Below are 25,529 nucleotides of genomic sequence, written 5' to 3'. Positions count from 1 at the left end.
CCTACACAAATCCTCGCAGAATGAATTCTATTCTGACGCAAACATCATCTGTTGTTTTTGGGAAAACTTTGTTTCTAATAGATACAGTATTTTTCTCCTGTAACAGTCACCAATCATGGAAACAATGATGTTAAAGTCAAGAAAATGAACAATTCTGATCACCTCACTAACTGTCCAACCATGGAAATTCTCGCAGACTCCACATTGTGCACTTGACCGCTTCTTACACTAAAGCGAAAGTAAAATCAGTGTCAGTGTGTTACATACTAAATAATGAAAACTCACGAGATCTTGCAAAGTCCATAACTGGAAATGTGTTCCTTTGAATAAGTACAGTTATCCGTGCTTAGCAGTCCTTCATCTGGAAATTATTTTTAAAATTCCTAAATTATTCGACAGTCAACCGCCAACCATGCAATGTTCAGGTCACTTGCATGCCCCTGTAAATACCTGTAAGTTTAGATCTCGCTTATTTACGCCCTTAGGAACAAGGATTACCTTTATGTTCAGATTATGTGCAGACTGCAAACAAAATATCACGCCTCGGTTGTTCAAAAGGTGGATAACGCTATCCACTGGATAAATTACTATCTTGCGGATAAACACTAGCAAAACCAATTGAGTTACCCAATGGACAGTGATTTAACCAGTGGATAGCGCTATCCACCCTTCGAACAACTGGGGCCAGTTATTTAATGTCAGAACCACCATACTGGCCACATTAAAAATGAGGGGATTTTATCATTAAAAACACTATAGATGAAGAAATAATCTTCGATTTGGGCACCGATTGAGAATCTCTGGCTCTTTGAGATTTCTTTTCGGTCTCTACACCAAAGCAAGTCAGAGTGCTATGAATTCTCGTCATGGTATTTAATTTTCTGGTGAGAAGGGCTGTTTGTTTGTATCTGATAATCTGATAGCCCGTGCCGAAGTCAAATTCATAGTTGCTGAATATGAGGATTACTTATGCGCAGGTTTTAGAAATGTTCGTCCGCTCAAACCAGAAGATAATGATTCTATCGCGATATGCCATTCTTGGGCTTAATCCATTTTTGAAATTAGTTTAAGTTTTAAGGAAAATGAAACTATTCACCTTCTTAATTAAACACATTGTTCCCTGAGATAGCTTTTAAAAAGAGATATGAAATAGTGCTTATTCGTTAACTTAGGTTAAGAATTGCCATGCAATTGCAATTTATACCTCCACTCTATACCTTGCTCCAAAGATTGAAATGAAGTAGGTCTGCTCTTAAGAAATGACTGCATTGACGAGAGAGCTTCCATAGCGGTACCTAACAACACAGACACAGAAGCTTGTAATTAATATCTGGCTTTCGTATTTATCCATCCTCTACAGGTTTGTCATGAACTCACGAAGTGACCAGCTCATGATTAAATTGACGAGAGCACTCCACCAGTAACACAGCATGGGTTATTTGATTCAGTTCAAAGCCTGAAATTTCAGGCTTTTATTTCGCTTTTAACAAGGTAGCACTCTTTACTGACATATCATGCCACTAGTTTCACGGAGGACAAAGGTTATCTTTTTGGTGTTGAAAGATAACGTTACAAATCACTAGCTAACTAATTTCTGGTGATCCAAAGATTTCTTCTTCCTCCAAATGACAAGACCACAAAAACATCCTTAATTAAAGATCAAGTTGAGTATTATTTCAAAATTATTACACTTTATGCAAAGGAAGAATTTAGTTTCGCAATGGTGATATCTGCATAAGTGGAGGGGATGTGAAATGTCACTTGAAAGCATCATACTCTTGATTTTGGGCCAGTCTTCTTTAGATACCTTCAGCTTTGTTTTTAATGTAACTTTTCACTGGTTCAGGCTGTATTTCAATAAGCATTCCTTCTCAATGTTTCTTTTAAAATAATAGATTTGCTCATAAGCACCGCGGGGTTTTGGTCAAGAGGAGATAGGTCAGCGTGATCGCGCGATCCCACTATGGTTTACCCAGGAAAAGACATCTTTGTTACCAAAGGCAGGAGAATTCAGCAGTGAGAACCATAGATCCATAACGTGTCTAAACACCATCTACAAATTAATTACCTCTTGCTTACCGGAACCAATGGATGAGCATCTGGTTGAATATGGATTGATGCAAAGAGATCAGAGGGGAGCTAAACAGGGCTGCTGTGGGGCTGTCGATAATCTATTTAACAATTAGACCAGTAGCCCTTGCGGGCTAGCCGAATGGGCTATTGACCCGTGGCCTTTGAGGGCGAAGGGTCTAATTGTTTTAGTATCACCCAAATAGTCGGACAGAAAAGGCAATAATAAAGTTGGCAAATGCAAGTTGAAGTAATATTTATTTGGGAATAAAACGAAAGAAAGCATCAAGCTTTTCGCTACTCGAGGACTATTACTAATAGTCCTCTAGTAGCGTAGCCAATCAAAATGCAGGATTTGCATTAGTCCACTAGTTGGGTGATACTAATTATTGATAGAACTGTATGTCAGGACAGTTAGTGTGGCAGGAGAAATCTTAGTATGGCGTGGGTAGATGTGCGAAAGGCCTATGAAAGTGTTGATCACAGCTGGTTAGTAGAAATATGTACGCTGCATAGACTACCCTGTTGGGTGGGTCAGTGACTGGAAAGCTGAGTGGGTGTTGGAATACAAGGATCTGCGTACGAGAGCTCTGATATCATACAGTTCCAAAGGGACTTACAACAGGGAGATGCTCTCTGTGCAAGACTGTTGACAATGTGTATTAATCCTATTTTGTGGATGCTTGAAGCGACTGAGGCCTATAGACTATCCAAGCAAATCGGCAAGGCGATTAGTCATCTATTATATATAGACGACTTAAAGATCTTCGCTGCATCAAAGGAGAAGCTAAAGAGGGTCAGACAGAGTGAGAGTGGCGATGAAGGATATCGGTCTTGAATGGAACGAAAGCAAATGCTCAGTGGTTCATGTGAGGAGAGGGATATTGAATGCAGAGTCAGAGAATGGAGGAGTCAGCGAGAATGAGCCTATCAAGAGTTCAGAGTTCGTCTGATGGATCTCAATACAAGTTTCTTGGAGCTATGGAACACACTAGGCAAGACAACGAGCTAAGTCTCGAGATTTCAAGTAAAGCATACTTACAGCGCCTATCTTTGATATGGACTAGCCTGCTTTCTGACTATAATAAGGTGCCGGCATCAAATCCGTTTGCGATGCCAGTGGTAAGCTACCTGATGTCCACTCACTGTTGGCCAATAGCGGAGCTTAAGAGGCTAGATAGAGAAGCAAGGAAGGCGATAGTTGAGAACGGAGGCAAACACCCCCTCGGATCCACAGCTCTGGTTTATCTATCAAGGAACCTTGGAGGGCGTGGGCTAAAGAGCACTGAAAGAGAGTAAAAGCAAACGCAGGTGAAAGCTGCAGTGAGATTATATACTAATGAGGATCCAGCCATGGATGGGGTACGAAGATTTGAGGAGAGGTCAGGAGAAACGGGACGACGATCGATGGTGAAAGATATTAGGAAATACGCGTCTGAATTTCACCCCCAACCATTGATCATGTGTGTTAAAACCAACACGGAAGTTGCAGTGAGGAGGTTAGGGGTGTGGATGAAGGCTCCGGCGGAGGAAAAAGACTTGGAAGAGACGAGAGGAGAGGGTTGGCAAGGGCATCTGATGACTGAGAGATGGGAAAACGAAGAGACTGCAGACGAATGTTTCTCTTGGATCATGCAAGAGCTGTACCAACCGATGCTGCCGACGAAAGTTTACCATCGAGAGAAACTGACTCGGATGTGATGTGTCACCTATGTAGTAACCACATTCTCTCTGGTGTAGTGCTCTGGCACAAACGAAATACCTATCGTGTCACAACGTTGCCTTAAAGAACATCTTCTTTGAGCTGTTGAGAAAGGCTGAGCTTGTTGACATGGTGCCACAATGGTATTCGCCTGCAGAACGAGGGAGATCTAATATCAAGCAGCTGTTTGGCAGTAGTGGAGACTCCGTCCTGAGGCGAGCCTAAAATGCCTAGGCAGTGGTATCAGGTCAGGAACTCTTAAAGTTGCAACAAGATAGAACACCCAAGAGATATGAATAATAGTTTAATAGATCTCGCTAGAATACGACTTTTCACCTAATAGTTTTTAGGTCAACAGATTTTGCTAGAATACGACTTTTTACAATTTTTTTTTTAGGTTTTTAGTTTTGTTTATTCCTAATAAGAATCAACATTTCTGTAGATACTGGTTCATAGGTTACGCTTTGGCACCATATGCATTAGGATTTTAAATCAGCGTTTAGAAGTTTATACTGCGATGATAAATAATAATAATAATAATAATCATCATCATCTTTAATTTATACTCCTCAAAAAGGCTATTATATCACTATTCACAAACGAAAAAACTTTGGTTAAGTCCACTACAAAAATGGTGACAAAATACAACAACAGAATTCTACAAGTTAATACCCTAGGACTTAAATAGTCTTTCATTGTGCGCTTTAGAGTGGCAATTGATACATTTTAGTAGACATCTAAGTTGTTTAAGATCACACTGCCCTGTAGGCGAAAGATTGTTGCCCAGAAGCAGTTAAAAAAAAAGGGATTTCTAAGCTGTTTGGTTGCGCGTTAGTCTGTTGTGGATACTTGTTCTAGGCATAAGATTAGAGCAGGGGTACCTGGGTGCAGGGTCATTGGCGCATATGTAACTCATAATAGAGTCTTTATGATGTAACTGCTGTTTGAAAGGGAAACAGTTAAGTTCATTCAAAAGAACATGGTCAAATTTCCTAGACCCAGCGATTATATCTATTGACGTTTCTTGACATTAGAGGCAGATGTATCCGACCACACTGTGGAACAATAAAACATCTCACTAAGATCTAGTGACGTGATCATTATTAAAAAGTGCTTCCTTAGTGAAGCTTTTCTTTACTCGACTGATTTGTAACGGCTAACTAAGCTAAACAGGATGAGAGTAACTGAGAAATATGGCTATCGTAAGTGAGGTGAGAGTCTAATATCACACCCAAGTCCCTGGCTGTAAATAAGGCAGTCACGTTCTTGCCCAGGAATGCTATGGTAGGGCTAGCGTGCTGTTTGATCATGATCTGCTTAGTTCTGAAAAGAGTAAATTTCGTCTTGTCTGGGTTGATGAGGAGGTGGTTATCACTGACAACACCAAGTGGTGACTTTTAGGAATAGGACATGGTGACAGGAATAGCTTAGAGTCGCCCACGTACGACTTCAGACAGCATTCTTGAGGCGCAAAGGTCGAGGTTCAAATAAATGCAGAAGAGTAAAGGTGATAAAACTTGAGGAGCCCCACGGGTGATTGGTAGCGCGTCTGAAAGTGTAGAGACAATACCAACAACTTGAGAGCGGCCGGACAAATAGCTTTTAAACCACTGTAATGAGGGTGGTGACGAACACATCGCCGAGATGTTGTAAAGCAATCGATCAAGGTTTATGCTGTCGAAGGCTTTTGATAAATCAAGCAGAATCAGTGTGGTGAACATGCACCAATTATTGAAGGATCTCCAATGCAAGCCCAAGTTTATTGCCATCCATGAAATTTCTGGTGCCTGAAAAATCTATTACCTTAAGCTTTTAAACTCTCTGGTTGGATACTTGTCTATCTGCTAATAGTCCAAGATTGCTTCATCTAACTAGTAACCCTTACTATTGCGACTATTTATCACCCACGGGTCCACATGCCAAATGTACATGAACTATGTCCATGCACTATACACTGTAAGTATGCATAGGATCAGACCATTTCACTATCCCATAGGTTGCTAGGGGAACTGAGATTTGTCTGTGCAATTTCAGTCATTTTTATGTTTGATCTATCAGGCTTCATCGGGTTTTCACTGATACTGGTTCTTTTGCTTTTGGTGCTATTCTGCATGCTTACGTGATTCCACTACATGGGGAATGTGAATACCCAAACGAGACACCCAGTTTTCGTGGGTACATCACACCATTTACCAACAATCGTTGCATTTACACCCTTGAGACGCATATTGTTGAGCCCGCAGACCAGTGGGACACTTTTTTCTAGAACCCAGGCAAGCGACCATTAGCTCCCAAGGCATTCTTAAAGCTCAATAAAGACAGTGTTTTACCAGTGTCACGGAGCTCCGACGTAGGTTTCAATTCTGGCTGGGACTCTAATTTTCGCTCGATGCCATTCAACAACTCGCATACAATCGTTCTCAACATCAAGGTATCGAGTCTGTCTATTATCGAGGAAAGTTCCTCTGAATCCAGAAGCGAAAACAGCAGCGAGACTCAAATAGAATTTGAGGCGACTAGTTGTGGTCTCGACGAGTCAGCCAGGGCTACCACTGAAACCCAGAACTACATCGAACCCTACAAAGAAGAACCATAAGCAGACGAGGAATGGGAGAAAAGAACAGGAGGATAACGCAACTTTCGAGGGAATTAAATCAACGCTTAATGCTGTTCCTGTATGCAAAACTCGTCAGTCTTAATGATCTTTTCCTTTTTGCTGCCCATACAATATAATTGAAAGTGATAATCTTTGAAGTGAATGGATAACAGTAACGACGTTTTTTAGGCTTCCATTTCATTCCCAGTCGAAGAAAGCATTCCCATGCAAACTTATTTCTTTTTCAGGATCAGTCATGTTGTTACATCGAGCGGCTACGTATCATTCACGCATTTTTTGCATCAAGTGCGTGAAACCCTTCTCAAATCCTTATACCCTCTAATCACGTGTTTCTCAATCTATGTCATACGTCAAGAGAAGACTTGCACGAGTGGTATGCCAAAGTGGCGGGCAATTTGAACGCTATTAAAAATCCTAGAAAATTCACCTCTCGTTCCAATCCAAAATTTATTTCGCAAAAGTTTATTTTTTTAATAGGAAAACAAAAATGTTCAGGTTTTGGGCACTTAAAAACACTAACCTTCCACAACATCGATAACCGCCAATCCAATAAGAGTTGGCAACAATCCTTGTACTCCAACATGGACAGCAATTGCACCCCCCATACTGAAAACAACAATATATTAGTACAACCCATGAGTACAATAATTGAAGGGAGAGTTAAGTCTTCTTTGGCTACCCAGACCTCTGACCAGATCTTGCAAAATTTTTGATCAGATCAAAATATTCACAAGGAAAATTACAAGTGATACATGTATGGGCAAAATTCTCGGAAAGGATAATTGGCAGTGAATTATCTAAGAGGAGTGATGGAGATCATTGTGATGGCAGTGTAAAAGTCTGTTGTTTGTCACTCTACAAACGTCTGTCAACGAGCCATTTGGCACAGACCACACAATTAACTAGGAGCCTGGGTTGTTAAGGATCTTGATCTTTTTCTCCAGGTACAACTTCTTGGGCATCAGCTGTTGGTACTAAGCTCCTGTATGCCAGCAACCGCATGTGTAAGCACAGTTCTCCGATCACGCATCCGGTTGAAGCATCCTTCTACATGTACAATGTACCTACTTGCAAAGCAGCATACTTTCTAGTTCTGAACTTAAGCTTCTCTGACGAGGTTAAATACCATATTGGTCTTGTTTCAGAACACTCTCATTATGTAATCTGTCTTCTTGGAATCTCTTCACCTCTGCCTTTTGCACAAAATAGGCTGTGGACACGATAACTTCAGTTCCACTTCCAATTCTCTTGCGAAGACTACTGCATCCTTACCCACGGAATAGTAGTATCTTTCACCTGCCTTCTCCTCAAATCTTCAATAGACCCCTATATCATTGGGTATGGATATTCATACACCTTTAGTGATGCACTGTTCGTAATCAGCTTGTAGTCCTGTTGCACCAACCGCAATCCCCTTCCCCTGGTTGTTCTTGGTAAGTATAGCAATGCACTTACATGTAAGCCTGGGTGGGTGCCATCCACCATTTTCAGCTATGATCTTCCACCCCTCCCAGGCAACTTGTCTGAGCTCCAATACCAACTTTAAGTCAACATCAAATCAAATCCAATAATGCAACCCGAGCTGGACGATATGGAGCATTTTTACTGAGGGTAGTTATTATCCTCAGTAAATATGCTTCCTCTGCTTTACTTCTTGCTCCAGGTTGCAATCACGAGCAGATTCTTTTTTTCTTCCTTCCCTCATTGTATCAGGTAGGCTTTTCGGGTGAGGTAAGCTTTTATCCAGCAAGTACTTCTCATCTGTAACCCATTTCAGTGTGACAGTGCCAATTGGCGGGTACTTGTCGTTGAATTTTCGCTTACACAGTGGCCATGGTTACCTCCTTGTCATAGATGAGTCACATATATTCTAAAAGTAAATGTCCAAGTCTCCAAGCTCATCAATTGGCAATATTAAAATGTCTCTTAATAAGCCATTTTCATTGTCTTTTTCGTTCAACTTACATGTACTGTAGGATAAATAAATTATACATTTACAATGTATTAATGTATTGTATATGTATTAAATTATGTCAGTAATATTATATTGGATTAGATTTAGTTTTATTTTATTTTCAGTAAAGTTGGGTTGTTATATTGTAGTTGTTTTTGTAAATGTCCAAGAAGTATTATTACCTGTGACCAACCAAAAGTATTGGTGGCGGTGAAACATCTTCATACAACTTCGCAACTACATCTCCAACATCTCTGAAAGGACATGAAAACAAGAATGTTACATAATCAACGCTTGTGCAATAGTCTTGCACGTGTGTAGTTGATTGCGCAGACAGTACATGTTTGACTACATTGTTGTTTGCTTGTATCTTGGACATATAAAAAACTATGTGCACTTAAGGTGGCTCAAGCCAGTTTCAACACTTGAAAGAAACGTTCTTATTAGAAGGATTGACACTGCAACACTTTATCACTTAACAGCAATGTTATGGTACCATATCAAACACCAATTATTGCTGAAAAAGATTCGCTCATTTTTGTGACGTAAAAAGTTACCGTGACAACAAGAAAGACATGCAAAAACACCCCATATTTTAGCTTTGGCTGCTCATATCTTAAAAACGAATTCGGTGGCCCCCATTTTTTTTATTTCTAAAATGTATAATAAGCATGCCAGAATGAAACTTTTTGCAAAGTTTAAAAAAAATTCTGTGGAGCGGATTCAGAGCCACCTTAACTGATTAAAATTTTTAAGGTAGTTCTCAATCTGCTCCACAGACTTTTTTTAAACATTGCAAAGAGTTTCATCTTATCCTGCTAATCACTTTTGTGCAATAAAAAATTGGGGTCACCGAGTTGGGTTTTCAGATATGAGCAACTAAAGCCAAAATATAGGGTGTTTTTGCAAGGCTTTCCTGTTACCATGGTAACTTTTTACGTCACAAAAATGACTGCATCTTAGTCAGCAGTAATTGATGTTCCACGTGGTACCATAACATTGGAGTTACGTGATAGATTGTTGTAGTGCCAATCCTTCTAATGACAAGGTCTCTTGAAAGTGGTGAAACTGGTTTGAGCCACCTGTAGGGATACTTTTACATGGTTGCAAAAGCGGGATTAGAAAAACAACAACACATACCATTCACGTAGACAATGTCTTAGCTTTGAAGATTGGTGTACCGTATTTTTTCGATTAAACGCCCCCGGCGTTTATTTAAAAATCGGCAGTTTTGACCAGGCTTTTTTTCGAGGCCAGCGTTTATTAATAAGATGCGATTTTCAGCCATTTTTTTCAGGTTGATTTATTATTACCGGTTCTCGGAGACCTAGTGGCTGTTTGTCAGTGCGGGACAATTTTTCCCGAAGTTACAGTATTACGGTACCGTACATACGGCACCTGTACCATGTTGCAATCAAAATTTGTATCACTAACAAACAGCATTTAAACGATATATGAATGATGTAGGAGCAAGTAAATTATATGAGTACAACCAGAGACAAAATAGAAGATGTCATTATAAAGGCAAATAACTTTCACAGAACGATCAAATTTACGGCTGAAATATCAGGAAAAGACATTGCATTCTTGAACACAAAAGTGTACAAAGGCGACAGATTTATTAAGGAGTCTATCCCTTGACGTGCAAACACGTACTGAGAGAGAGACCTTTCAATACACGAAATTTTATTCGTGTCATCTACAAGGCGTTACCAGAGGATTCATAAAAGGGCTTCTATGAACAAATCCTTCCCACATTACGTTTAAAGAAACATGAAAAACTTCAAGCTACGCCTTAAAACAGACGATATCCAGAGAACACAGTGGAAAGACACCTCTCTGATGTGAATTTCACCAAGCGAGAAAGATCATTGAAAAATAAAAATAACGATGCACGTTGTACAATACTGCCTTTTGTCACACAATGCCACCCAGCACTTGCTAATTTGAAGAATGTACTTAAGGGGAAATGGAACTTAGTTCAGAACTAACCATATTTAAGGCAAATATTTAAGGACACTTCCCTAATATCACATCGAAAAGGAAAATCCCTAAAAGATATCCTGGTCAGCGCTAAACTCTGAGGACACACGATCATTTGCAGACAGCAGGAGTCGTGCAGGCCAGTCAACCTGTTTTAACACGACTATTAAAATACCAAAACAGCATACTGTACTCGGTATGTCGTAACAGCATCATTCAAGAGATTACCATTTACTTGTAACCGGTACTTGTGACCTCGACCAGGAATAGACGTCGGGACCCCGATCAAACGCTGGGTCCGGTGTTTAATCAAGAAAATTAATACGGTAAGTCTTCAAAGCTTTACTGAGCAAGGGAGTGTAACAAACAACATGATGAGTGCTTTGATAAAGGTCCGAAGTAGAGCATGGGCAAGAACTTATACAGCTGGTTTAAAATGTTGAAACAGCGATGTGAATTGCTGTTTACCAGGCAGATCACAACCTTTGAGAAGGTACTATATCTCTCAAAGTAGGAAATCCAGTGACCACATGTTTCTGGGTCCAATCTGGGTCCAATCAGTGCAACACCCTTGACTAGCAGCGACAATGCCATCTCTTGTACCTGAGGTTTCCCTGGCACTGAAGCCAAGAAAAAAACACATGACTTCTGTGAGATGGACTCTGGCACAGAGAAGGGCCTCAGATTTTTGCCGAATTTGCAGATTTTATGTTTAATTGAATGTTGGAGTCAATGTTTTGGCAGGTTAGACTGTGTGACGTTCGTCTACAACCACCGAGGACAAATTCTTGTTTAGAACGGACGATTTGTCTATCATTAAAGCAGTGAAGATCAAAGACAGAGCTTGTTCTGCAGAAAAGATGACTCACTAATTGTTTGAAGCCATGTCATTAAACAAATTCCCGTTCTTTTAGAAGACAACTACCCATTGACAATCGTTCAACCGACCGAATCTGGCCTTCAGAGTTCCTACAACAGCCCATAAAGAAAGACAAACCCTTCGCATGGCAACAAGGACATATCAAAGAGTTCCAAAGTCTCAAACAATTCATCAATGAAGCACCCATCCTGGGTTATTATTACCCAGAAAAGGAAAATGGGATCCACTCAGATGCAAGCCTAAAGGTCACTGGTTATTTACTGGTGCAAAACAGCCAGCCCGTGCGCTACACAAGCCTGTCACTCAGTGATACAGAATCCAAATACAGTAATATTGAGAGAGAACGTCTCCCTGCCTGTTGGTCCCTAGAGAGGTTCAACCATTACATATTTGGAAAGCAAGTCATCATTGAAGTAGACCACAAACCACTGGAAAACACATAGTATCTCTAGTACATCACTAAGCCTCCAATGGCTCTTCCTGAAAATGGCCAAATACAAAATGGAAACATTAGATAAATCCAAGGCAAAACATTATAATGTCATCGCTTCTCCAGAGTCTGCTGCATGGAAAACCCAACAAGGACCAACGTACAGTACCACTACTAGCGGTCAGTACCTTGCCTGCTAGCCCCAGCCAACTACATGTAGATGAAAAACGAAACTAGTACACAAGTCAGGATATTGTACTCAGCCATTTGATGGATGTCATTCATCAAGGGTGGTTTGAGTATCTGAGCGAATGTCCTCCAGACCTAAAGGAACTTTACAATTTCAGAAAACTGAAGTGTTGAAAATGGTCATGCCCTAATAAAGGGGTATTACCTGAGTTCTCAGGGCCACTTGGGTGCTGAGAAGTGCAACCTGAAAGCTAAAAACTGTCTCTCTTGCAATTGGATAGGCATCTCAAAAAACATTAATGAAATGACCACTTACAGCCCCACTTCCACAAAGTTCTCCAAACGCAAGCCAAAGGAACCCTTGCACACTCAGAACGTACTTACTTTTCCTGGGTAAAAACTTGCCCCCGATCTGTTTAACTACATGTACCAAGGACCTTGAACTATACACTTTTTCCGAGATCCTCTTTCCAATTGAGCACCATGTTTAATAAAGGGATGCATAGATCTATTACCACTCAAAGAAAAGCAAACCATCGAACATGTCGACAACTCGTTGGCAATGAAAAGTCAACGCATTTGTCAAAACAGACTAGCGTGTTCGCCAAGTCATGTTTAACTGTTGAATGAGACAAAAGTAAATGCCCAAATATTTAGGATCTATAAAAAGCGACACAAACTAACTGATCAATGAGACATTGTGTATAATTATCCCTCTCGTCTCATGTTAGACATCACTGCAATGGACCGCTGAAGTCGCTTTCTGCATGCTGCCTCCAGCTCCTTCACCGACTTTCCCAGCAGGTCACGAATGATTAGATCATGCTCCCTGGCATCCACGATCTTTATTTCGGCGACTGCGACGAAGTCTCGGAGGGTACTTTGGTACTTTGGGGGCAGTTGGCCGACCAAAACGCATTTGCCAATTGCTGCAGCCGTTTCTCATCAGGACCTGTAGGACGTTCTCGTAGCGCTGGTGGATTCCCGTGAGGCTGTGTATACTAACGTGATTTGCGTCCCTCTGCTGCTGTTGTTCCTGTTGCGGCTCACTGTCGGTTCTGCAAGTCGTCTGCAACTCTGAATTAAGCTCTGCGATCATTCGCTTTGACTCTGCTAATTTTTTCTGGAGGGTCTTAACGGCCTCGTCTCTCGTCCTCAGTATTCTTGCTGCTAACAAGACCATTTGGACACAACATACATACATACATACATACATACATACATAGTTTATTTGATAACGCAGGTTACAGAATGCGCAAGACTGAAGTCCTGATGTGGACCTGCCTATCTACTATTTAAGACAAAAGTATGTACATGTGAATAAATAGAAAAACAACCGAAATAAATAATAAATATAATAATAATACAAATATAAATATATAGCACTATGAACTACAATTTAAGAATATGGTTAAGAACTAGATAAAATAATCATCAAAATTTTAAAAATTCAGACACAGTTTAATTAAGATAAGATCAATAAAAAAATTCCTCGTTCCTGTTTCTTATCATGGAAGATTCCTTATTATAACTTATAGAATTAATTAAGTCCTTACTAGATCTAAGTCTTTTTTTAAAATATTCTAGGCTAGAAGACTTTTTGATCGAATCAGGAAGTGAATTCCATGCAATGGCAGCTCTATGCCTAAATGTCAGCCTGCCAATTTCTGATTTAGGACTTGGAAATTTGATATTCATGGATTTCCTCAGGCAGTAAGATGATTCTTTTAACATCACTAGATCACGATTTACACTCATCACAGAACAAAATTTCCAACAACATACAGTGTAGAAAAGAAATCAATGTTGTTGTTGTTCTTGATAACATAGTATGTGCTGTTTGATGTGCAATGTCCCAATTCATACACCATTCATTTCCCATTTACCAATAAAACCGCACTAAGTAAGTTACATGTACACAACCAAACAGAGCATATTAAAGCCAATCAAACCATAGAATATAATACAATTTCTGGTACTCATCAGGATCAACCGGATTTTCAACTGGGCTGCCCAGTAATTTACCCACTACGAAATTTCAAACTTACTTTGCTAAGGTATCTGCTGATAAATCTTGGTCATTTTCTGTGGTTGTGTCTCCTATGTGATAATAGAAATAAAACAAAGTTAAAATGTACCAACAAAACCGTACCTTCCCCTTTTGAATCAGCAGTGTATTAAACATCCTGGCAATAAACATACAATTTGTATTATTGAATTACTACATAAGGTATTAATTATACATTTGGGTGGAATGTGATGTTCAGTGCAGTGTAGAAATATTCTTTCAAAAAAATTAACATAGGGTGTAGTCCGGTCCAGTGCAGTTTAAACTAACCTCTGAGACACAAACTGAGAATTGATGATTGTAATACCACAATGGATAAACATAATTCTACAGGTTCAAAATGTAACTTTTAGTTTTGGTGGTGTGATGCCACTCAACTGCAGAGCTGACCATCAGAAATTTAAGGTGTACAGAGCTATCCCCCTGAAAAGTCACAATATAAGTGACACCCAGAAGATAATGTATAAATTATTGTCTTGAAAACCAGTTGAGTAAATTCAGTGGATTGTTACGGTAATACACACATGTATAGCACCCTCCACACCAAGAACACTTGAGAAAAAAGCAAGCAACCATTTAGTTACATTTACCTTCCTTAATTTACTGCCAAGATATGAACAGCAAAAACTCACCACTTTTCTGACTTTTCAAAGCAGACCAGCAGATAAAATACAAGATCAAAGTAACTTAATCGTGACTCTACTTTAAAGTAAATGAAAATTTGAGTTTTGTCAGTGTGCTCACCATGCCCTCTAAGGTCTATTGCAACCACTTGACAGTAGCAAATGCTAATGACAGATTTCTGAAATATATATGAAGAAATAAATATTATTTTCATACATATCACACACCATTTAAACCGTCAAGCAGGAAGAAGCCATTACCAATAGTCTCAAGCAGATGTGTAACAGTGTATGCAAAAGAATGTGAATTTAGGAGAGGTAGTTCCAATTTGATAGTAAATGCCAAAAAACAGACTTCTGAAATATTTAATAATTATACATGTAGAGGGAGCAATGATGTTATTTTCATGCAAGACCACACCTCTCAATCTGAAGCAGAAGAGGCCTTCAAAACTCATTAATACGGTAATTCACGAGCAACTCAAAAGACATGAACTTTTGTCACCAAAAAATATCATGTGGACGAGCATTAAAAACTGACACAACAGTCCTCATAGGAATTCTTTATTATAAAGAATAAATACTGTAAGGCTTACATTGTAGCTTGTTTTTCTCGTACATGCATCCTAATGCCGCCCTCTCACAATAATTTAAATTACATTTGTTTGGACTGGACAAGAAGGAAATGCTTTTTGTTGAATATCTCACAGGTCATGTTTTATCTGGACTTTAAAAACCACTTTGCTTCGCCTCATGGTTAAAAACCCAATAAAACACCCCTGATTAACAGTAATGATGATGACTTCTGATTGAATGCTAAAAAAGGTAAAGGTAAAGGTCCTTAAACTAAAACAGTGACAGTGAACTAGAGTTACTGATAAACTAATGTCCCTTGGTGCACACCTTTAACCCCCCTTCCTTCATCAATGCTCCGTTTTATGGGCATTCAGAGCTGCAGCTATACAGATCAGAGTAAAGTCGAAACAGACCTCGATCAAATGAGACGGGGATTGAACAGGCCGAGCAGTAACCGACTGAGATACACCTGCCTATGCCATGATTAGGTTCTTTTTTTTTTTCTTAGTTTCAAATACATGTACAGAACTGTATTTGAAACCAGTTCAATTTTGATTTTCTTTGTCTAATATTCATTACATCATAATCTGAAATGAAGAATTTGAAATTTTTTTTAACCAAACATAAAATAATTGAACTTGTAAGTGGCCCCAATTTTGGAAAACCTGGTGTTTGAAAATAAAATGACTTTAAAATATACCTGTATATAATTATATGAATTGCCCTATTAAACTACATGTATGCTGCAGAAAATCTGGGACGGTTAATAACTTCAGGCAACAGTCTTAGAAGCTGAAGTTGCCCACTGACCACTTACATGTAACCTTGAGTAGAACTCCTCACAAATAAGATTCAGTTTCGGGTTTAAAATGCATACATGTACTAGTGGTGTAACAATTAATCAAATTCTCAATTAATCACGATTATGACTGTTCGGTTCGATTCACGAAACTTTGACTCCACGTTTCGATTTTGATTCGATTTTTTGCATACATAATCTTTCCCATTGTGCCCTCAGTGACTTATTATAATGTGAAATTAGAAATTCGTGCACCATTTTGTGTCGTTTGGTAAAACTGCTGCCCTCCTACCACCCCTTGAGAATTTCTAAATAAAGCAAACCATGTGCGACACGCTCGCTCATTGTCAAACACGGCGACGAATGTCCAAGCGATTGTGAATCCACCTACACCTTTTAGACCCGCTGTGTGGAAATATTATGGTTTTCCGGCTGAAGACGGTACAGCAGACAAGACTAAAACTTTGTGCAAAATTTGCTCAGCAACTTTCAAGTATTGTGCCGGCTCAACTTCAAGCAGGAGCGCACTCTTAAAACGTCAACACAGCATTAATGGAAAGTCAGAAGTGTTGGGCTCGAAGACGGTGACTGGTACTGGAACAGGACAGTTAAAAATTCAGGATGTTATGAACAACAGGTTGCTGCAAGCAACACGTACATGGACAAGTTTTAGTCCATGCAGTTGCCATACTATTTCCCATGATTGCAAAACTTACTATATAATACTGTACTTATTTAATACTTGTTTTTATCTCAATGCAAACAAAAAATTGTGTTTTTCAAAACTCTGCCGGTACTGACTTGTGAACCAAAAGTTCATTAATTATATACATGTACATAATGCATTTACATACTCACAGTAAAAACAGACCAAGACAGTGCAGAATGCCCTCCTCCATGAAGTAACAATAGTACAGGTCCTACATTGCCAGCCTGGTAAACTCTAAATTTCTAGTAACATTTCAGTCACAAATTAAGAAGAATATTGTACATGTACTTGGGAAATCCTTCACCCAAGGCGGGTGTAAATTGTTCAGAGATTTTCAGGGATCATTTGACCTTTCCAAGCCATCTCAATACTAATGATCATTAAAATGAAATGCCCAAAAGAAAAAGGATTGTGCGCTATTGATTAGACAAGTACCACTATAAACCTGAAAAATGGAAAAGGTAGCCCAGGATTTGTGACCATCCACGGGAAAACCAACAAAAAGGTGATGACACGGGCACGCGTGCATGACACGGCACGCTGAGCATGACATACAACACGCCATATGCGCATATTTAATGAGTAGCACAATAGATGTCACGGTGGCTTTTGTTGTGCACACTGAGACACTCCAAACCTTTTGTTTAGCGTGGCGTGTTGCGTGTCAGATGCGTGCCAAAACAGGCACCGTAAAATTGCAAAAGTAATGCAAACGAAATTCGTCGAAATTCGTCCTTTGTTCTCGCGAATTTTCCACGAAAAGTCATCGAATTTTCGAACGATTTTTCGTAGGGTTTGAAGCGAAAAATTCACGATCTTTCTCGAAAATTCGAGATAGCGAAATTCGAAGTAGCGAATTTTCGAGGTAACCAAACGAAAATTCGAGATAACAAAATTTGAAGGAGCGAATTTTTGTGACATGAATCGGCAGCCGCCATCAACAACATCGCTGAACAAGCGTATGTACGCGTAAATAAATGCGTTAAGGTTAGCGTAAATAAAGTCGTATCGAAAATAGATTCAGTGATCCGATAGTTTAATCGGCTATTTCCAACGAAAAAAAAAAGATTGCCTCACACAACAAAAACTGTGATTGCTTCACGAACAAGAGTTTGTTGTAGAGCTTACACATTGTGAAATGACGGCACAAAAGAATCATCACGGCAAATTCGAATTTGGCAAATTTTTGTCCAGAAAATACGTGGGAATGCTCGAGAACAGCAAATAAAGAGCGAAATTTCGCTGAAATTTTTGAGGTCATTTATCGAACAGAGCGATTTTTCGCACGAAAATTCGAAGTCAATTTTCGTTCCGAGGGAATTTTCGTTCGAAAATTCGTGTACTTGGAAACAATAGGCCTTGAGAATTATCATGACTTTTCGTTGAAAATTCGCTTCCATCGAAAATTCGATATTTTTTCGTTGAAAAGCCAGGAAAAGCCGTGAATTTCAGCGAAATACGTTTGCATTACTTTTGCACAATACTGTATTCTGCGGGATTTTCAGCTATTTCCGCAGGTAAGTCGGCCCTCACTCGGCTTTGGGAGTAGCGTGTTTATATACTTGGTTTTTTAGCGAGCGTTTTGGCGCAGCTGTCGTGCAATTTCACTCACTCCGTGTCTTTTTACGCGGTGCTCGATTTTACTTTTGCTGCCATGCTCTTTTGTTTGGTATAACACGCTCTATTGTTTACAACTTGTCGTATCAGACAAAAGAAAATTTTAATGAGGCGTGCATTACGACACGGCACTCCCGTGTTAAAGAAAATTTCTTTTGTCTAGCGTGCTAAAATAGCGTGCCCGTGTCATCACCTTTTTGTTGGTTTTCCCGTGGACGGTCACATTTGTCATAAGAATTTGGTTTTAATCAACTGAGTTAACACACAGACTCCTGGGGAGACTTGATAGAATTTTCTTGCTTTTCATTAAATAATTCCCAAAGATAGACTTGCGATCAGATGTTTCAAGCATTTGCCCTTCATTATTATATAAGGGGCAAATTAAACTGATTTGAATTTCGCTCTTCATTGATGTTCAAAGCACTCTTTCTTTAGAAAATAACCCCTTCATAACCCCTTCTAATGCCTTCAAATGCAACAGTACATTCCAAACAGAATTAACAAGATTTCTTTTCTATACAAATGCCAAGAATCAGATGCACATATGCATGATCATTAATCCATAGTTGGAATCATGGGGATTAACAGCCATCACGGAAATATCAATTTATTACTACAATCCTCGTCACATTAGTTGGGACACAAGTGATGTCCTCTGCTCTCCCAATGGTTTTGTTAGATGGCTCCTCTAAATCAGTGAATTCAACATTAAAGAAGAGGGGTCACACCTAAAAGTCAGAATGATTAGTAGTGCTATATAAATGGTGTCCCAACTTAATTTGGCGAGGATAATTTGCAGACCAATTGTATGGGAAATTGACTGGCAAGAAAGAGCAACATTAAAATTGCTATGAGACTGCCTAAGGGAAGAAGGGAATGGCAGGGCCATGGCATTCAGACAAGTAACAACTAAAATTGACAGGCTTTTTGTCCTGTGCACGCATTTCCTAGTAAGTTATTTGACCTTAAGCTTTAATATGCAATGGAAATGTCTCTTTGAGGCAACAACAACAAGGATAATAAAGGATACATTTTTTCCACTAACAGAGATTTCTTTTGAAATTTCAAAGAATTGCTCCCATGAAAGTGGCGAATAATCTTTCTTCCGCCGAAGTGCTCCAGGGCTTCTGCGCAAGGGAAAATAATAATTTTAAAAAGTCACATCACATTAATGTATTTTGCACTTTTCAGTGACACGGCACAGTTCTAAAAATTATAAAGCTAAAATAAAAGCCCAACCTCGTCCCCAGGGTCTCTCCTCTTGTCTGTGAAGAGAGGCTTTGGAACAAGGTTCATGGAAGCCTTTTTTTGGGAAAGAATCATGCAGCCTGTCTGATGCAATTTCAGTGTTACAAAGGCTTTCATTAAAAATGGAGCCTCAGGCATTTGGACAAATTATGCAAGCCAATGAGGCTTAAAAATAGTTCTATATACCCCCAAACCTTGACATGTAGCATGTCTTAATCTTCCTTTAGATTTAATTTGTGTCTATTTTCAACTGTTCCAAATGTTAAAAGGCAGAAATTGAAGCCACTTCGGAAAACACCATAATACTACGCTTTTAAGGCAGGGTGTCAACAAGGAAATCCATTGGGTCAAATTTCCATTTTTTCCACCAAACCATTATACATTTTCTGTAAACTTGTCCAGCCATGTAACTGACCATGTAGGGTTTTTGACCCGAGACCCTCCCCCACTCTTATCCGGAATACTGCTCTTTGTTTGTCCCCCCAAATTTTGCATAAGCGTTGCTTCCAGTTCTTTTGGGACATGCAAAATTTGGGGGAAGAGTATTATGGTATTTTCCAAAGTGGCCTATGTTTTGGTTATGTGTTGGTGTTAGTTAGTGATCAATTTTATAACATTTCATTATTTTGTGTCCCAGCCCTCTCTTTGTAATGCTGGGGTGTTGGCTTTAATACATCAATAATGTTCATGGTTGAAACACTAAATTAGACCACCTACAAGTACTTGTACATGGGTGCTGAGAAAATAAATTAAAAGGGCAAGTTTTGTCCATTCTAAGTTAATAAAACTGCTTCACTAGAGTACATTGTGTATGCTCTGATTCCAATTTTTTGTTGGTTTAAATTTTAACTTGGATTATTCTTTGTCTGGTTAACAAAGGTAAGGAAAATGAAAATAAACAAAGGAACTAGTTTAAAAACATCTGAACCAAAATAATATAAAATTGACCCAATATAACATGAGCACTACTAAATTGTGTGTGAATGTTTGTTCTTCTTCTTTCTTTAAATTTTAATTTCATTACCGGTACTTTTCTTCCCTACCTGGAGCCAGTGACCCACCCAGTGACTGTTTAGCTCAATTAGGGCCTGTCCTTCTATTTTCTATGTGGCAAACTCAGTCATGCTCTCTTTATTTGCAAATACTACACTTTAAACTAATGTATTTGTTCTTTCACACAAATTAAAATCCAAGAGAACAAAGAAATCAAGATTGTGGTTGTTGCTGTCCTTCTTATTTTGAGAGTAATAATATTCCTGTTGTATCTATGCATGCATTGGGTGTGTTTCTCAAGAGATTACATGAATGTCTCCCTGCCTAACACTTTGCAGTCACATAGATGCAGAGGCCTTGCCTAAATGATATACTATCTAATATTCTTGTTCTTTTTTCCTCTTTTGGTCAGAAACGTCACTTGCAGTTTTTTGCTTGTGGGTAGCAACTGATAAGTTTGATCAGTGATGCTGGTTCAATGAAATACTGTACACATGAACAATTTTGACCAATGATCACAATATGCAGGTTTCACTAACAATTTAATAAGAGTTGGTTCCAAACGATTCAATAAAATTGAAAAGCTTTTATTTAATTATTTCAGTATGTCTAGTGGCAGCTTCTTAAAGGTTAATTCTAGACCTATGTAAACAGTCACGTTTAATATGAATGCTTACAGCTGGATATAAGATGCTGCAAAATTCAGTCCGCGTAATTATACCTTTGGCGTGCATAATTATTTTATTTGGCTCATCCTGGTTGATGTGTGACATCAACATGTACAAATTGTACAGATTATAAGCTGTACAATTGTGTTGTAATTACAAACATAAGTCCACAACCAAGTTGCATTAGCCACTTCGGAAGCGGACAGTGTAAAATGCAGACTAAGGGCTAAATACAGATAGCGCAAACAACCAAAACCCTTAACTAATGACGTTTTGCATGATTAACCGTCTCTTACTGTCAAAGCTACAAGAGTGTGCGTAACGGTACATGTATTTGAGCTTACTGACCAGCCCTACAAAGTCCTTCGCTTGGTTTAATATTGTTTCGTTTCCTTTGCAAAGGAAATATCATAATCTTTTCCATTCTTACCCAGTATTTTTTCCTTGTCGCTTTGGAGCAGAAGGCAAACCGCCATACTTGTTTTTCAAGGCTTCTTTGTGGAACTCCGACATCTTGGATTTTCCAGCGGATTGTTAGCGGGCTCAAATGTGCTCAAGCTGTCACGCACTGTCACGCACAGTGAGAATTTTGCCTCCACCACTCAAAAGAAAATGAAACGAAACGAATTTTATTTAAGTGTGTGGTCGTTCTAGTGGGGGCACTGTCAACTGAAATTAACAATTAACGCAAATCAAGTCAAATGTTGGTATTTTGAGGAAAGTGGAAAACCGTTGTCACAGCGTTTTGTGTTCCCCTTTGTGTTCCCCTGTGTTCCCCCTTCCCTACCCGTAGAGCATTTCAGTGCCACGTTTCCCTTAAAAATTGCCGACTTGAGAATACATCAAAACAAAAAGAAATATGAAAATAAAGGAAAGTAATCACGCTATAACGATAAATATGATAGCAGAATAGGAATACAGAAAGTATCCTAAACATTCATAAAAGCTAACCTTAGGCCTATAATCTTTTGTTTAGGCCTAATTAGGCCTAAGGTTAGCTTTTTATGCATGTTTAGGATACTAATAAAACAATGACCAGTGACCTGTAAAAAATACCAGCACTGAAATGTTCTATGGGGAGGGAAGGGGGAACACAGCACTAGTGCTCCATGATCAATTCGCGTGGGAACAGATAAAACGGGGGAACAAAAAACTGAAAAAAAGGGTTGACACCGTACCCTGCGAGCAGAGTCTCTTTCGATCTGGCGACCCTTGAACTTATGTCCAGAAATGTACCTAATTAGATGCACCCCCAACTTTGACATCCAACACGAAGCTCCCTTTAACTCTGTAGCTAAGCATGAGGTTCTAGGGTATTTTTATTGATAGGCCAAAAATACAAAAATACAAAAATTTACAATGTATAAGAACGCTATCATACACAGCCTAACGAAGGCATTAAACTTTTTTTTCAGCGCTGATATCACAATAAACGAAATTGCACTTGTGCAAACGTGAATATGACTCAGGCTACTAACTCCCTAAATCCCACGAAATAGTTACAAGCAAATTGCGTCGAGAAGCCTGAAAAATTGAGGACTTCAAGCAACAACATTAATTTCAAGGTCACTCTCCAGCAAGCAGGAATTTGCATAGCCCCTATCAGCTTGAAATTGAAAACGTTTTGAATGACCATTAGTCCATGCTGTATTCATCACTGTAGGTATGGGGCGCCGTTTGTAAAAAAATTATTTAGAACAAATTTGTGACATTTTTCCCTTATTTAGAAATAATTGCCCCATATGTAAGTGGTGAGCTGCAAACTCTTTGTGCGTTCCCCAATTTAAATCTCAACTTGATCTGATTATTTAATAATTTTTATTGTATATATTCACCATGTATCATTGTTATTACTATTATTATTATTATTATTATTATTATTATTATTATTATTATTATGATTATGATTATGATTATTATTATTATCATTATCATTATCGTTATCGCTATAGCTATATAGCTATATTTCACATTCAAACAATATAGCCTAATTGAGGGACCACCAAGAATTTTGTGGCCGCTTTCAAAATTAAGTTTAATTTTTATCATGCGTTTTACTCAATGTCACTCTGGACAAGTCCTTATAACACTTTCGGATTATTGTCTCAGTGTCCATTAAAATTGTCTTCTGCATCTCCGCAACAATCTTTTTGCACAAATCGTTTGTTTCAAAAATATTTTCCAGTTCCTTTATTGTCTCTTTTATACCTCCACCGAGAGCACTGATCACAAGAGGCACAACTCTGCCTTTGAAACCAGGTCTTCGCTCTCCAAGTTCAAATGCAAGCTGTCTGTACTGTCTGTACTGTCTGTATTTTTTTTTTTTCAATTCTCTTCTTTTCGATGTTATTTTGCTAACAAGCAAGTGCTGGAGACGATAACTTATAGGGGACCAGAAAATTTTGAAATCTTGATGTTCGGAGATGCTACTTTCAGCATTCTTGGCCGCCGTGCCTGGCTAAGTTGTGATGACAGTCAATCATTCAAACTGGAGACCAACTGGAGCGTTTCGTAGTACGTGCGGACATGCTAGCGGATGGTATTGCACAGTTTGGTCGCTCTGTCTTACCTCATAATGTCATCTCCTCATCGAATCGAATGTCAAGAGATAACAATGTTACTTATCTTGTTGCCACGGGCCGTACTTTAACGAAGAAGATAGAAGTAGTGAATCTAGCACAGGAGAGTATCATTGCAGGCTAAATTAAGAGAAATGTGCAACCGCCTCGAACGAAAACCTAAAGATCCCTAAGGGAAAAAAATAGGAATTATGCTTTCCAACGAAATGAAAATTCAAGTTGAACTCCTCTTTGGGATCAATACAAGATTAGACGCCAACGAGTAACTGGAGCCTGGAAAAGTATATTCTTCTTAATAACTGTAAAACGGAAACGTTTAAGCGTCCGTCCCTCCCCAAGGCTGTCAATTCAAGCTAACTTTTTTTTGCAATATCTTCCATGTCATGAAAATTTACATTAGCATGTGATACTAGGTTAATACTTGTCTTGAATGCCCTTAGGTGTTTGATTTTTTAACTTAGGACAGTTCAGTGTTGCATTCTCATTCAGTCTTTCATTCATTTAGTTATGAACTTTTTTGCGTTCTTTGGGTGGATTGTGATGTTCCGACAACGTATTAAAGGATTTTTAATTAGTTTTCACAATTCTGGTAACGAGTGAGAGCTTTTAGGGAAAACGTGAATGTCAATTGGAAATGTCTTGCATAGATAGCGGCATTGAATTCTCACCTTTGCAGTGTTCTTTACTGCATTTTACTATGGCGTAAACATGTAACAACGCTACGTGTCAGTGAGTGGAGTCTCTTCATGCTTGACAATCTTTTACTTGTATAAAGAGAGACTGAATGCATGAATGTTTTTATTTCGTGCCGTTGTTTTGTCTTTTAAGCCCTAAATTCTGAAGTTTTTTTCAGAAACATATCAGTTCGACCCTTGCCCAACGATTTCGCGGACTGTACTGCAGCACATCATAGCAGAAGTTTGAGGTGTATTGATTTTAGCTGTCGATCATATCCACCGAATTAGAAGTCGGAAACCGCATTTAAAGACTAAGTCCTTGCTTGATTCAAGACTGAGATAAGTATTTAAAAAGGATCAACATATAACTCCGTTCATATTCGGATTTTAATTCTCTTTGGATTTTGTTTCAGTGCTATAAAGACTACTTGAGAAAATCAAGGTGTAAGATGTTAAGGGAGGTACCAAGACAAGATTTGAATGCCGGAAACGACGCTGGAAGAAATCGACCTACATTTTACGCTCTAATCATATTGTTGATGAGAAGATCTTTCCCAGGTACGTACATAGCCAGTCCTCTAAATATTATCCTTAGTGGCCTGAATGACTGGAAGACTTGAAAAAGCAACGCATACTTACTTGTATTTTTAGATATTACCGTACTTAATCTAAAACTTCATTTCTGTTCTCGCCACGTCGATAGGTTATATTTCCTTCAGTCATCCCCCGTGACAGTTTTGATGTTGTTGTTTTTTGTGTTAGTGCACTGTACCAGACACTATGTTATCGGGTTGTACGAGTGTAAGAGTGTGAGATCCGTGTAAGTGTGCTTCAGTTGCACCAAATGAGCCCCAAAATCGGCAAGAGTTTGTGACGCTGATGATTCATAAAGCAGCTGCTATTTCCAAACGATGGAACTACCTGGTTATAAATAACCTCGTCTAGCGGAGTGAATTTTTGAAATTGCAGAAACGATTGTCAACCTCAAGCTAATAAAGCTAAGAATTGGGTGACTGTGATCTTTGTGTTGAATTCGCAAATTTCTGTCAAACTTTATAACACTTAAAGGAAAGAAAACCAAATTAACAAAAACAGCAAAAATTTCCCAAAATGTGTTTCGCTGATGATAACTTTTTATATTCGCGGA

General features: G+C 38.8%; 1 protein-coding gene across 2 annotated transcripts in view; it reads right to left on the bottom strand.

Moving 5' to 3' along the window:
- Positions 1-21,676, bottom strand: part of LOC138000721 (protein phosphatase methylesterase 1-like) — a 28,424-nt gene extending 6,748 nt beyond the window's left edge. For both annotated transcript variants that reach the window (XM_068847345.1, XM_068847344.1), the window contains exons 1-9: positions 21,557-21,676; positions 19,248-19,344; positions 16,750-16,842; positions 14,638-14,695; positions 13,874-13,925; positions 8,526-8,597; positions 6,910-6,995; positions 1,205-1,295; positions 163-228 (exon numbers count right to left, since the gene is read on the bottom strand). In XM_068847345.1, coding sequence (XP_068703446.1) covers positions 163-228; positions 1,205-1,295; positions 6,910-6,995; positions 8,526-8,597; positions 13,874-13,925; positions 14,638-14,695; positions 16,750-16,842; positions 19,248-19,344; positions 21,557-21,639 — 698 coding nt within the window. In that variant the 5' untranslated portion in view covers positions 21,640-21,676. The remainder of the gene's footprint in view (positions 1-162; positions 229-1,204; positions 1,296-6,909; positions 6,996-8,525; positions 8,598-13,873; positions 13,926-14,637; positions 14,696-16,749; positions 16,843-19,247; positions 19,345-21,556) is intronic.
- Positions 21,677-25,529: the final 3,853 nt, after the last annotated feature.

This window comes from Montipora foliosa, chromosome 4 (assembly GCF_036669935.1).
Source record: "Montipora foliosa isolate CH-2021 chromosome 4, ASM3666993v2, whole genome shotgun sequence".
In the NCBI taxonomy this organism is placed as follows: Eukaryota; Metazoa; Cnidaria; class Anthozoa; order Scleractinia; family Acroporidae; genus Montipora; species Montipora foliosa.
This window is presented reverse-complemented; position numbering and strand designations above follow the sequence as displayed.